Source organism: Equus przewalskii, chromosome 1 (genome assembly GCF_037783145.1).
Source record: "Equus przewalskii isolate Varuska chromosome 1, EquPr2, whole genome shotgun sequence".
NCBI classification, from domain to species: domain Eukaryota; kingdom Metazoa; phylum Chordata; class Mammalia; order Perissodactyla; family Equidae; genus Equus; species Equus przewalskii.
Window position 1 is genome coordinate 40,279,151 of NC_091831.1, and position 15,355 is coordinate 40,294,505.

Here is a 15,355-nt window from a genome sequence, read left to right on the forward strand (position 1 = left end):
AAAGTTTATTAGCATGGACACGTACACTTTTATGGCATTAAAGAACTTCTCTGTATCTGATATATCTTATCTGGCAGAGGAAGACAATGGGGATGCTTTTCTGTCTTTAATTGGAGTAGAAAAAATGAAAAAGAAATAAAATATCTTCCCTGAGATGCCAAACCACATATCCACCCTCAGGCAGATTTGGTGCCAGAATTCATTCCACCAGTATATTTTAAAAATTTAGTTAAAGTAGTCCTGGGCATTGTTGCCCCCAAGGCATCTGGCAGAAACAAAAGTAAATTTCCAAAGGAACACTCTTTAAACTCAGACCTTAAAGAATTTCTCAGATAAAATTCCTAGGAACACAGCTCACAATAGAAAAAAGAAAATGACAAAACACACAAGGAAACACAACATCATGAGCAACAGCCATTCAAAACAACAAAAAGCAGAATCAAACTCAAAGACTACAGATTTTGAAATAACCAAACACACAATATACTATATTGAATATGTTTAAAGAAAAACAAGAGAGTACTGTCAGTATAACCAGGGAGAAAGAAGCTATCAAAATTGATCATGCAGATTTGAAAAATAGTATTTTCACAAGTGAACAATAAAATAACTTAAACTCAAAGTTCAAAGGAGAAATTGAACACCAGAATAAGCACAGATGTAGGGAGAATGGTGAAATGAAAGATAAATTAGAAGAAATTACATAGAATCTAGCATAGAGAGACAGAAATGGAAAATATTAAAAAGAGATCAAGGCACATGAAGATAGAAGGAGAATATGTACCATGTCTCTAATTAGAATTCCATGAAAACAGAATGGAAAAAATGAGAAGAAACTACTGGCTGAATGATTTCCAAAATTAATGACACAAATGAGTCTTCAGATTCAGAAAACCCAGTGAAGTCAAAGAAGGTAAACAAAAAGAAACTCAAAGCTCAGGATATCCAAGCAAAACTGCAGAACGCCGAAGGCAAAGAGAAAACAATTGAAGCATCCAGATATATAAGAAAACTGCTTGCAAAGGACCTACTATCATATTAAGACTTGACTTCTTGGGGCTGGCCTGGTGGAGCAGCGGTTAAGTGTGCATGTTCCTCTTCTCAGCGGCCCGAGGTTCACTGGTTGGGATCCTGGGTGTGGACATGGCACCGCTTGGCAAACCATGTTGTGGCAGGCATCCCACATATAAAGTTGAGCAAGATGGGCATGGATGTTAGCTCAGGGCCAGTCTTCCTCAGCAAAAATACGAGGATTGGTGGCAGATGTTAGCTCAGAGCTAATCTTCCTCAAAAAAAAAAAAAAGACTTGCCTTCTTAACAGCATTAATAAAAGCTAACCTAGATTGGAATTATTTCTTTAAAATGCTGAGAGAAGATATTTTCAATCTATTACTATATACCAAGGAAAACTATCTTTCACGAATAAGGGTGAAATAAGACATTTTTAGAAAAACAAAAACTGAGAAAACTTACCTTCAACAGAACCTCATTAAGGAACTTCAAAAGAAGAAACTTTTGGAAAAAGAAAATGACCCTGGAGAGAAGATGTGAGACCCACAAAGGAAGCTGTGAATAAACAAACATTGACTGTATTAAACAAAACTAAAGAAATAAATCTTGGACAACAAAAGCATATAAAATCAGAGCTGAAATATTCTTAGGTTCTTATGTTATTTAGGATAAGGATAAAGATATTAACTTTTGACTTGAATATGGGTGGTTAAATCTATGGGTAATCACTAAAAATAAAAATAAACTATATAACTTCCAAACTAATAAAGAGGAAGAATGGAATAAGGGGTAAAAATGGTTTAATCAAAAAGAAGGCAAAAGTAAAAAAAAATTTAAAAAAAAGAAATGTTGAAAAAGTGGAACAAATATAAAGCAGAAAGTAAACTTTAAAGGTAAAGGCATTTCTAGATGTAAAGATGTTCATAACATATTGTTAAAAGGCATCAGGAAAGTGAAAGCAGGGACTCAGACATTTGTACATCTATGTTCATAGCAGCATTACTCACAATTTGATTACAATACAGTAGTCAAATTCAGAGAAAGAAATAGAATGAACGTAGAGTAGGCAAATTTAGAGGCAAAAATGGTGGTTGCTAGGGGCTGGGGAAGGGGGAAGTGAGGGGTCAGTGTTTAATGGGTATGGAGTTTGAGTTTGGGAAGATAAAGTTCTGGAGATGGATGGCAGTGATGGTTACAGAACAATGTGAATGTACTTAATGCCAGAAAACTTAAAATAGGTTAAAATGGTAAATTTTAGGCTATGTCTCTTTTCTCTCAATAAAAAAACCCAAAAAACAAAAAGCCTGCTGTGTCTATACCCAGGAATAATCTGCCACTGTTTCTGGGGTATTAATATAACAATTAACCTTAATATTTTAAGAGAAGTCAATTCTGTTATCTCTTTCTAAAGTTGCTCTTACTACAGTGTAGAGGTCAAAACAACATTATCAAGGAATGCCTTACGTTTGTGTAGCACTTTATATTTGAAGAAAGGCTTTTATGTGTCCTAACTCATTTAATCCTCATGACACCTTATAACATAAGTAGCCTTACTCCGTTTCACTTGATGGAAGAAAGTGAAGCCTGAGAAATTTAGTTGTCCAGGACCACAGAGCTAGTAGGATGCAAAGGTCCAAATACTTTTCTTCTGACTAAAGCTGTTGATCTCCCGATGTACAGAAATGTTGTCTACTTACTAATGAACTTTACACTTAAAATGCCAAAAGCAAAGTGCTATGCTTGTTAAACTGAATAAGGAAAAGAAAGAGAAAGGTAACATCATTACCTTCTCAGTGACCAAGGAATAATGATTATACTGAATTTATGCTCTGAATCCTATTAACGTATTTGTGGCGTTTTATAGAGCTCTATTTCCAAACCTTGGTCACATTTAAACTCTGGTTGGCTGTTTGTATTTTTGGACTTTAGCTTCTAAAAATACCCTTTAATTTGGGGTTTGGGGGAGCTTTCCCTTAAAACTCATCGTTTTAGGTTGCAGCTATTCAAATTTTAACCTAAATTCTCCAAAAAAAATGTTGTTTGATTCCAATAAAAACAAGTAGCCAGGTTTTTCTGTCATTGTTATGCAAGAACTGTTTCATTTTGGGTCTTAAATTTCCTTTTTTATTGCTCTCCTAGGAGTGGATGGCTAATGTAAATGGGAGAAACCTGGCAAGGCACCATCCCCACTCTCAGTCATTTTACGAGTTCTCTCTAGAACAAATGGCTGGGTCACTGCAACCTGATTCTTAGCACGCAGTTAGCATTCATTTTCCTTTGAAGCTTGCCATAGATAAGTCAACTCCTAACTCCAACTCTCCTGCTTCAGAATGCTTCCCCAGTAGCTTTCTCTGTCTCTGGGAAGATTGGGTACCTCATGGAAGAGTGGTGGCTTTGACAACCCCTTGCTGTGGACAAGCCTCCCCAAATTTATTAACTGATAACATAAATAACACTCCCTGAGGCAATATGAATAGGTTTCTCACTGTGATGGTATTCAGTGAAAGAATTTGAGATTTGGCACTCCTTGGTCCTTCCCTCTGTGTGGTACCTGTAAAGTCTACACTGACAGGTTAAACATTGAATGTTCAAAGAGATGGTCCATCTATTTTCTCTTTCAAGTTGTTCCAGCCACTGTGAGGTGAAAACGGTGGACAATTTCCTTACTGTTGCATTTACTGCACAGCTTCTGAAGTCAGATCTCCCACCTTTTACATATAAAAATGTTTGGAAGCACTCCACTTTAAAAATTCGCAGCATTTTGGGACTCTGTTCTCTGATATTTTGCTGTAAAGTTCATCAGCCAGAGTTCTCTGAGCAGAGCGCAATGGAAAAATGAAGTACTTTTACAAAATATAACTCACAGCTATCATTTGGGCAATGCCAGGGAAACTTTTCCCTTGTATATATCTGATTTATTGCTTCTGTTCCCATAGCTTACATTTATTAAGAACTTACTCTGTGCCAGAAACTGTGCTGAGCACTTCACATGCTTTGTGTTATTTAATCCACACCACAGACCTATGTAAAAGGAGCTAACTTATTCTCATTTTATGCGTGCACACACACACACACACACACACACACACATAAAGAGCTTAAGTGAGCACATAGCAAATAAGTGGCTTATGTTGTTCAACTCTTTTTTTCTGTGTAAAGTTGTACAAACCTACCTCAAAGAGATAGTGGTCTTACTCTTTACAATCTCAAATTAAAGAATTTTCAGAATTAGGCTTGCCAGCCCCGGCAGTACCTTATACACTTTAATATTTTCCTCTTTCAACTTTCATATTATTTCGTATACTTCACATCTATTATTATTTTTCCTCAGCTTTCTCTTCTGCATGATTTAAATGAATAATAATAACAGGCAAACTCTCATTATCATTTCTTACAAGATTGTATTTCTAATGCCCCAGTCACTTTGCTTTCAACTTCAAACTTTATTTGACTTTCTCATATTCTACTAAAGAATGAAAGATACGAAGCAGACACTCATCATTTGTAATTGTGAAAATACAGAAAAAAAATTCAATGGCAAATAAAAATGGAAAGTAGCTCCATGTTATGAATGAGGCAGATTTTTGTTTTTAATGCCACTTAAAATATAAAGAATATTATGAGGTCAAGCCTGTTTTTAGAGAGAAGCTTGATTTTTTTTTAAAGCGGTGAAGATATTTTATTCTGGCATTTGTATAATTTCAACAAAATATTTTTGCAATCTATTTAACATAAAATCAATAAGTATTTACTGAACATCTATTTTGTTTTCACAACTTAAGGAGAATATAGACTGTGTATAAGAAATGGCTCCTGCCATGAATTGCTTATAGTTTAGTGGATGAGAGAAGATGAACATCTCCAATAAATTTAATTATACCCAAGGCAGTACATATTGGTGTTCTTCCTACCCTTCCTTCCAGTTCTTTCTCAAGACCTGAAAAATCGTTCTCTAAAACAAATCTTGAATCCGTCCTCCTCTTTAGGGAAGCTTTATTTTGAATTTCAGAAATAGCCTCATTTTATACTTCAAAGACTAGAACCTGTTTTTCCTCCGTTTATTGGACTATTATCTGATTATTGTGATCAGTTCTTAAATCTGGATTGAAATGCTGAGAGACACTTCTATGTTACCCCCTTTAAGATGAGTCTTTATGTTCCTCTTCCACCAGAGTCATCGGAAATCGGGCCTTCCCTTGTGGTTCACACGACTGTTCCATTTGGAGTTACACACTTGGAGCACAGCACTGAGGATGTGCAGGAGTTAATCTTCCAGCAGCTGGAAGACATTTTGCCAGGTTTGCCTCCACCAGTTGCTACCAAATGCCAGAAATGGAGACATTCACAGGTAATCAGAGAATCCAGTGGTATGAGTACAGTTTTCTTAATAAGTCAGCAGAATTGACTTTACTTTTTCTCATCCTTTGTCACTCTCTAAAGGAAATTAACAGTATGATCTTTGGAGCAAATACACGTTTGCCCAATGCGTAAGTGTAAACTTCTACAGGTTTTATTGTCCCGTTATTTCTCAATAAAAGATATATGCACTTTTCCCCAATGTTCTGTTCAAATTCTTGCCTCGTAAGACTTACACACCCTGAAAATCTGGGGTTTCCTATGCAGGAAAGCAGGTTATATATCAAAATGCAGCTGTTTCTCTGGGGTTTTCTAAATCAGTACTGTGGTTATATAGAAACCACTCTAACCTCTCAAATTTTTGCTATATGTCAAATTAACCTTGTAAGTGTATTTTGCTACCACAATTTTCATTTGTATTAAGTTCCCACTTTGGTTTTGACTGCTGCCAGCAGAGCTCTTTGGGGGACAAAGATGAATACCTGTATGGAGCAGCTAGTTGAGCTGTTTTCAGGGTTAGATGAACCTGGTGATCACTCTACTAGTTCAAACTTAAAGCTCTTTACACTAAGTTAATGTTGACTTTTCTGAAAATCTCTGCATATTCCAACAGAAGTTTGAGTATTTGTAGAAAAAGCCTTTTGATCTGTAAACTCAGTTGTGAAGTCATTTGGGGACAATGGAGTAAAGGGCAGAAGGAGGAAAGAAGCAATGAGTTGTCTGTTTTTTCCCTAAGATTTCTGGGTCCATTGATTAGCTGATTTATCAGCACCATTGGTTACCCAAGCTGTGAAGCCTTTAGAGAAAGTGATGTGAGAAATCGCAGCAGATTTTGTGTATTTAAAGGGCTTTCCAAAATCAGAGGAAATGGTAAATTACTTCCTAAAATATTACAGCAGGTCTATCTGTTTACTCATATCTTCTCAAGTTAAATTATACAGTGAACCTTTGGGGGAAAATATTTACTTAAACATGTCATGGTCACTTTAGAAGACTTGACTTTTTCCTTTTAAAAGCATTGAAAAATCTCAATAGCTAGTGTCTTGAAGTGATATTTAACTCAATTTTAGTTTGGCTTGAAAAAGAAGACAGGCAAATAATCTTGTTGATATAATTTGAAGCTGGATATATTACACAGCAAGTCACTTCGCAATTTATAAATATTCCTTTAAAAGAAACAATGGCTTGTGTGTTTCTTCTTGTGATTTCCTTAAAACAATTTATTAATAAACTGAAAAAATGGCTTAAAATCTAGTTATTTCTTAAAATTTTTTGTGTTAATAGAAACAGATTTGGGCTAACCACAAAATTGCCTACTCAAAGTTGTGCCATATCACAAAATTTAATAAAAAATCCTTGAACACAAAGTACATCCAAACCCTAACAATGATTTTTATTACAATTTAGATGTTCTCTCTTGAAATTATCCCAGTACATATACAGCTCTGTAGTCATGAAATCTACGTTAGCTGCAAAGCCTAAAAGGCAATAAGTTGTCATTCAAACTTAGAAGTTTGCATTTTCCACTATTCATACACTTCTCATAGTACCTTGAGCATCATTCTACAGACCATAGCATTGTCATTTATGGCAAAGATCAGACCTATGTTGTGAGATTGATAGGTATGTAGATAGATAGATAAATAATCTCCCACATCACCTTAGAAAAAGAAATAATTAATGACAGGTCTAGAGACTTAATAGCATCTAATTAGTTTTCAATTATTATTCCCAAATTTCTCCAGTGCTTTTAAAAGGTCCATTTTAACCTTTGAAATGTGACATAATATATGTACCCCTCTTTTCTTGCCATCCCAGGACACATGATCTACCTTCAATGAATTGATAGATGTTTGTGTATGAATATGATCTAATGTAGCTCTTAAACTGAAGGGAAGTATGGTGTAGAAACAGGGACAAAAAGGAAAGAAGAACAGCCAACTGATTTTGAAATTGCCCTCATTTCTGAGTAGAGGTACAGTCTCCTTTCATGGGAAATCCCACCCATGTTTTCTTCCAGCCTGGGTCTCACCCTGTGATTCTTTTCTTTTCTTCCTTCCCCTACCCCTTCTCCTATTCTTCACACTCCACCCCCTTCCTTTTCTTCTCTATCTTTGACAAAGAAATGATAGGGCCCTTCAAACCTTCGTTTTACAAAATCCCAGATAGACCACTGAACTGGTGTCCCCTGCCCCAGGCAGTGGTGAGTGATGTGGATTCCCCATCCTAGACCCCTGTGGTTTGACTCTTTATCTCCATTCATTTTATTTTTCTCCCTTTTTTTCTTCTTTTGTGATCCCTACACTGCATCTTGGCACCCAGTGACTGTAGAGGGTAGGAAGAAGAAGAGAAAGAGAGATAGCAATGATGAGTAATGATCAGCACCATAGTGTGGCCAGCCTGGAGCTGGGCAATTCAAAGACGTGATCTCATTTAATATCTAAGGCAGCCTTATGAGGTTGCTCGTTTTAACCCACTACAGCGATGAGAAAAACAAAGCCTCAAAAACATGAAATAAATTCCCTAAAGTCCCATAACTAGTAATGACAAAACCAGTCTACCTGCCTCTTGAGTCCTTCCCTCCTTTTCACTGACTTCTGTTTCCTATGGCTGCCGTAGCAAGTTACCACAAGTTCGGTAGCTTTAAAACAACATAAACGTATTATCTTAAAGTTCTGGAGGTCAGAAGTTCAAGATGGCTCTCACTAGGCTAAAATCAAAGTGTTGGCAGGGCTGTGTTTCTTTCTGTAAGCTCTAGGAGAGAATCCACTTTTGTTTTTGCCTTGTACATCTTCTGGAAGCTGCCAACACTCGTTGACTTGAAGCCCCTTCCTCCATCTTCAGAGCCAGCAACAGCCAGTCAAGTTCTTCTCATTTTGCATCACTCTGACCTTTTCTTCTGCCTCGCTCTTCCTTTAAGGACCCTTGTGATTACATTGGGTCCACCTGGATAATGCAGCGTAGTCTCTCCATCTCAGGTTCAACTGATTAGCAACATTAATTCCAACTGCAACCTCAATTCTCCCTTGGCATGTAACATAACCTTTACAGGGTCTGTGCATTAGAATGTGGACATCCTTGGGCAGGAGGGAGGGAGCATGATTTCTGCCTATATACCCTTCTTTTCCCCAGAACTCCTTGGTAGCCTTTATGAGGCAGTATCTCCTACTCCCCTCATAAAACCTCTGGGGAGAGCATCAGCCTTTTAAGGCTCAAGCCGCTTTAAGGAAGTGGCTACTATCTGAATGATATTCTTACTCAGAATGTCTTTTGATAAGGGAGTCTTTTGTGTGGGGACAGTTTCTTGTTTCCCTGATGTTGCTCTCCCTTGCCTAGTGCTGCCTCTAAAGTCATGTATCCACATTGGAAGCAGGGGGTTGAAAGATGTTTGTTCATTTATTCATTTGGTTGCTCATTTATTCAATAGGCATTTAACAAATGCCTACAACATGCCTAGTACTCTACTGATGGGACCCTAGAGACTAATATTTACTGAAGGCCTTCTCCAAAGACACTAAATTGAATTTTTTTGTCTTGAGTAAGATAATTGTGCTTTCTTGTGGGTGCTGCTCTTAAATGAGGAAAGAGCTAGATGAAGACAGAAGGCGTGTTTGAAAGACTTGGAGCTGCTCTGCGCCTCCCTTTTGGGGTTTGAATAAAACACTTGAGTAGGTGGTTCAAACAAACTTAGCAAAGCAATGGCATATTTTTCATGGTTCTCAGTTCCTCCCTTTTGCAGCTATTTGCCCTCCATAATTTAAATGTTTATCCAGTTAATATAAATTGATGCCTAGGCTGTGATGCCTTGAATTTAGGTTTCTGTAACAAGTATGATATATTAATCCTTTCAGCAGAAGAGTAATAACTAGAAATGCCTTTCCATGTACCTTGGCTAGGGACATTTAATCAGTTTGATAGCCCTAACACTCTCACCCCTACTATTTGCTGTGCTTTTCAGAGTCTATGATGATACCTTTCTCAAACCATAGTAAATGTCTGATTTGCTCGTAAGTTTAACTCTAATTTTCCCCTGTCTTTCTTCAATTCCCGAAAATGTCAGTGGCCCTTTCCCCCGCTTTATTTGGCACATTCATGGATTACTTTATTTTTTAAATATCATTGAATGTATTTTCAAATACCAAGGAGATGTGGAGAGGAATTTAGGGAGAGGGGAAGGAGAAAGGGACATGGTGAAAGAATACATTGCTATCTTTGGCAAAATAAGGGGGATTTGGACTAGCCTATTAAGCTTTTCGGTAGAATTAGAAATCAGTTATCTTCTGTGGTTGCATTTCTTCATTTGGTCTTTTGCCCTGAGGTTGTGCCGTCTTCTCTCTGATAAAAGCTATGAACATGACTATTCTCATCATTTCAAAATATGCATGTACACATAAACACAAAAATTGCATACAATTGTGAGGATTTGTAAGCAACCTAAAGTCTTCCCATGAATCCAGCATTAAGAACACCTGCTATAAATATTTTATTACCATAACTGAGTATATCAAGAGCCTCTCATGGCTCAGTCTTGTGTTGCAGTCAAAGAAATACAATTCCGCAACCAAAAGGAATTTAAAATAATTCCAATGTTTACTACTACCTCTATAGAACTTGAAAGAGTATCCCAAGTTCAGCATCCTCAGCAGTACTTTTTAACGTTTCTCTTCTCATTCCTTACATATCCCACTTCATGAAGCTCCCGTAAATCTTCTCTTTGTACCCTTAACTCTTAATTCCTCATAAAATTTTTCCTAACGATCAACCATGTGAATTTATCTCTTTTTCTCTCTTTCCTCTCTTTAGCTTCCCATTCATATTCTTCACTTTTGACTGTATCCTTTTTTTTTTCCCTTTAGACAAGGAAATATTTGCCCTTTTCAATGTAAATTCTCCATTTTGGCTTCCTCAGGTCTCCCCCCACTGATTACCTCAGTTGGTGTAGTACTGCTCAGGAGTTAGAAGGAATATAAGAACAAAAAGGAAATGTACGATAGCTTAAGGCCAGAATTTTCCTTTGAGGTTTGTGTTTGGTAGAGGAGAGGATTGTGTATACACGGAAGAGCCTGAGACCACACATATGCTTATATTATTCCCTCATGAGATTACTTTCTGGTGGTAACTGTGTCTAATTTCGTCTTTGGAAGGTAGGGTGGTAATTGATATTTTCATTTTTTCTTTCTCTTTCTTATGGATTTTCGATTGTATCACCCTCATTTTCTTCTTTCAGGTAGGTTGGAACTGGAAAGCAGCGACTGATTGTATGAATATAATAAAACTATAAATTCAAAGGATTGTCCCTTTCAAAATAGTGAGTCACCTTGATACGCTACACCCTTCCTTCAACAAGATTGGGCATCTCTTTCAGAGCCTGACACATATTCTTCAGCATTTAATCAGTCGAATCAGGCCTTTGAAAGTTGAGCTTGAATATGATGTTTTAGGAACAACCAAAGTCTTTTGGACTTAAAGATTTTTAATAAAATGGATGGTCAATCTTTACAATTTTCTTAAATGTTTTAGAGATGCAACTAAAGAAATATAGCTTTTTGTATTTATCTGTTTTAGTGTGGCTGGTAAGCTGATTCTAAAAACATTTTAAAGCTGGTACCCCTAAAAGACATTGGCCAGTAAATCATTACAGATTTAAACATATGACCTTCTAGGATAAGTACTTTGAAACACAATAGTCAATTGTGTTTATTGGTTAAAGCACATTAGGTGTGTTGTTTTATAGTTTATTTCCACAATAAAATCATACATTTATGGTCATTCTGCCACTATCCTATGACTTTTCTCCCATATTTGTGCTTTATAATTCCTGGATTTTTTAATAATGTAATATGATTATGATCTTGGGCTTTGGAGTCAGATGGACTTCAGTTCAAACCTCTGCTCTCCATGTGCCTTTCAGCAGGCTAGACTGCTACTCTGTGCCCACAGGGCCCCATCTATAAATGAGAACAACTGAACCTACCTCATAGGGTTGTGGTTGGAATGAAATGAGAGAACAGTAGAAAACATGTACTACAGACACTAGTTCAAAGCAAGTTCTCAATAAATATTACTAAATAGTGGTAGCAAGAGGAGGAGGAGGAGAGGAGGTGGGGTGAAGACGCTTCCATGGTCATTTCTTACTTAGTAGCTTAGCTCTATGTGTCCCTTGCTCTCTTTTCTTGATTATCTCTCTTCATGCCTACAAGGTATCCCACTTTTTCTTTTTTCTTTGTCACTGGCTTCTCTTTCCAGAATTTCTCTCTTTTCTTTTCTCTGTGTTTCACATATGCAGATAGTTCTGGACAGGGATGTTTCAGAAGGACTGATTCAATGCCAAGAGCTATGGCACTTAATCATACGACAGGGATTATTGAATAACATCAGAAAAAGGTGAGATAAAAGTGATGGATCCCTGTGTACACAAGGAACTCTTGTCAGTTGGGTTTTTTTTTAAGCCGATAGATTTTTCAGCTTCTTGCCATTCGTTCCTAAACTAACTTGCACATTTTCCAGTGTTTGGTAGTTTAACACATTTATGCCATGAGTCAACATTTCCTGGCATGAAATTATAGCCACAAGAGCACACTTGCCTATGTGCCGTAAGTTTACAGTAACCTATGGAAGGCCAAAACAGGCCCTTTGGGATCAGTGGACTATGGCATGACCCAGCCTTTCAACAGCAGGAAATCTAACAGCTGTCAGTCCTAGCGTTCCATTGAGTAATCTCTCACCTCTTTGTCACTGGTACATAACTAACTAGTTGCTTCAGTTTGTTATGAGGAAGCTACATCATCAGCTGAGAAATTCTGATCGTTGAATTAAAGATGTACAGTCACAGTTTAATTGAAGTTTATATGGGCAGTATTTCCCCTTTTCACAAAAATTCCACATTATATGAGCTATTAAATGTTTTAACACATATGAGTTTAATTAAATCATTTTTTTCCAGTACTCATGGGACTGACATACCCTGCCATGTAGTCAGTATCGCACTTTTTCAGAAGAACTCATTACTTTGAACAGTATTACTTTATAGGAAATTTTAAAAAGGAGTCTGTGTCATTCTTCCTGAACAAATGCTACATATTTTCATTTGCACCCAGTATTGCTACTTAAAACTGGATGATGGATGTTATTATATGGGTGTGGGCACCCTAAGACAAATAGGTCCTATTCCAGCATTTTTCCATAAAGGGTAAATCAACTTAGTCTATTTAGAGTGAATATCAGTATTATGCTATAAAACTAACAAACAAGAAAGTTCAGTTGACAAAAGCTATTTACAGCCACATTAGAAATTAATAATATATATTCATCATTTCACTTAACATAAATTTATTGAGCTCCTTTTATATGGCAGACATTATACTGGATTCTAAAGACTCAAAGACAGCTCCCTTCCTTCAAGAAGCTTCCCATATAATCCACAAGTCTGACCAATAAGTAGATAGTCATGATATAGTGTAGTTTGCTATAAGAAAGGTATGCACAATGTACTGTGTGAATACAGAGCAGATTTGAGGAGAAAGTGGTAATAAATAGCTTCTAAAAAAAGGTGTCACTTGAGCTAAATCCTACAAGATGAAGTCAGACAGGCAAAGGGAATGATGTCAGAATGATGCTCCAACAGCATGTATATTTTCCCAGAGGCAAGAGAGTACAAGGTGAGTTCTTTGTTTTCACCTTGGTCTTTGCCATCATCTGTTATAGCACTTCTATAAACCATAACAGTCCACATCATCATTTTACTAGACAGTATATATATTATATACTATGTATTATTATATACTATGTATATATTATATACTATGTATATTATATATATACAGTCATATGTCATTTAATGATGAGGCTACATTCTGAGAAATGCATCATTAGGTAATTTTGTCATTGTGCGAACATCATAGAGTGTACTTACACAAACCTAGATGATATACCCTACTACACACCTAGGCTATATGGTACTAACCTTGTGGGACCACCATCATATATGTGGTCTGTTGTTAATTGAAATGTCATTATCCTGTATATGACTGTATAAATATATATATATCTATATGTTTATATTTATATTCATTCCCTCTCTCCCTTTCAAAAATTCCCTTTATTAATCCCCTACTCTCTGTAGCTCACTGAGCATGTAGGTAACTCGTTCATCCACCAACCAGTCTGTAGAATTTATACTCTTTCCCCTTTGCATAGGTGAGAAAGTTGGGAATTAGACACCTCAGTACCTTGTGTGAGGTTCTTTCGCTAGGAAGTGGCAAAACTGGAATTCAAACATAGATCTATTTAAAAGCTAATGCCTTTTTTTTTTTTTTTTTTGAGGAAGATTAGCCCTGAGCTAACTACTGCCAGTCCTCCTCTTTTTGCTGAGGAAGCCTGGCCCTGAGCTAACATCCGTGCCCATCTTCCTCTACTTTATATGTGGGACGCCTACCACAGCATGGCGTGCCAAGCGGTGTCATGTCCGCACCTGGAATCCAAACCAGTGAACCCCAGGCCACCGAAGCGGAACGTGCAAACTTAACCGCTGCGCCACCGGGCTGGCCCAAAATGCTAATGCTTCTAAAGCTAATGCCAGTAATTGCCTGAGTTCTGGCTTTCCCCCAATCATGACACATTCTTATACCATCATTCTTTTGCTGCTGTCAGCTAGAAATAATAATAGTTAACATTTATATGCTGATTTTAGAAAGCACTTTTATACTTGTTTTCATTTGATCTTCAAAACAGTTCTGCCAGATCAGGAAGTAAATATTACTATCTTTGCTTTAAATGAGGAAGCTGAGGTAATGCTGAATGTCTTACCTAACATGACACAACTAGTAAGTGGCAAAATAGAAACTGAAACATGTCACTCACTTTGGATTCAAAAGTCCATGTTTCACACTGTATACAAAAATTAACTAAGCATGGATCATAGACCTAGATATAAAACCTTAAACTATAAAACTTCTAGATGGAAATACAAAAGAAAATCTTTATGATCTTGGATTTGACAAACATTTCACAGATAGGACACAAAAAGCACAAACCATGAAAGAATTGATAAATTGGGCTTGATCAAAATTAAAAAGAATATCTTTGAAAGACTGTTAAAGAAAATGAAAAGACAAACCATAGACTTGGAGAAAACGTTTGCAAAAACATGTTTCTGGTAAAAGACTGGTATTCAGAATATTTAAAGAACTCTCACAAATCACTAATAAGAAAACAAATGACCTAATTATTTAAAAATGGGCAGAAGATTTGAAAGAACACTTCACTAAAGGAGAGGTATGAATTTAACCATTGGAGGTAAAGGAGTTCTACAGTGAAAACTACAAAACACTGCTGAAAGAAATTAAAGAAGACTCAAGCAAACAAAAAGACATCCTATGTTCATAGATTGGAAGACTTAATATTTTTAAGATTTTAAGTATTTTTAATTTGGCAATATTACCCAAAGTGATCTATAGATGTCCTGCAGTCTCTGTCCAAATCCCAGTGACCTTTACAGAAATGGAAAAGTTGATCCAAAAATTCATCTGCAGGTGCGAGGGACCCCAAATAGCCAAGACAGTCTTGAAAAAGAACAAGTTGGAGAACTCAAAACTTTCTAATTTCCAGACTTACTACAAAGCTACCATAATCAAAACAGTGTGGCAATGACATGAGAATATAGATCGATGGAATAGAATGGAGAGTACAGAAATGAACCCATACCAATGGTACATTGATTTCTGACCAGGTTCCCAAAAACATTCAGTGGGAAAAGAATAGTCTGTTCAACATATATGTCCGGGACAACTGGATATCCACATACAAAAGAATGAAATTGGACCCTTACCTCCCACCATATCCAAAAATTCACACAAAATGGATCAAAAACTTAAATATGCAAGCTAAAATCATAAAACTCCTGGAAGAAAACATAGGGGTAAATTTTCATGACCTCGTATTTGGCAATGGTTTCTTAGCTATAACACCAAAAGCGTAAGCAACAAGAGAA

General features: G+C 36.6%; 1 protein-coding gene across 5 annotated transcripts in view; it reads left to right on the forward strand.

Moving 5' to 3' along the window:
- RNLS (renalase, FAD dependent amine oxidase) overlaps window positions 1–15,355 on the forward strand; it is a 248,457-nt gene that overhangs the window by 217,812 nt on the left and 15,290 nt on the right. For all 5 annotated transcript variants that reach the window (XR_011537617.1, XR_011537618.1, XM_008529946.2 and 2 more), the window contains exon 6: window positions 5,184–5,359. Coding sequence is in view for 3 of the 5 variants with exons in the window: in XM_008529946.2 (XP_008528168.1) it covers window positions 5,184–5,359 (176 nt within the window). In the remaining 2 variants the exon portion in view is untranslated. The remainder of the gene's footprint in view (window positions 1–5,183; window positions 5,360–15,355) is intronic.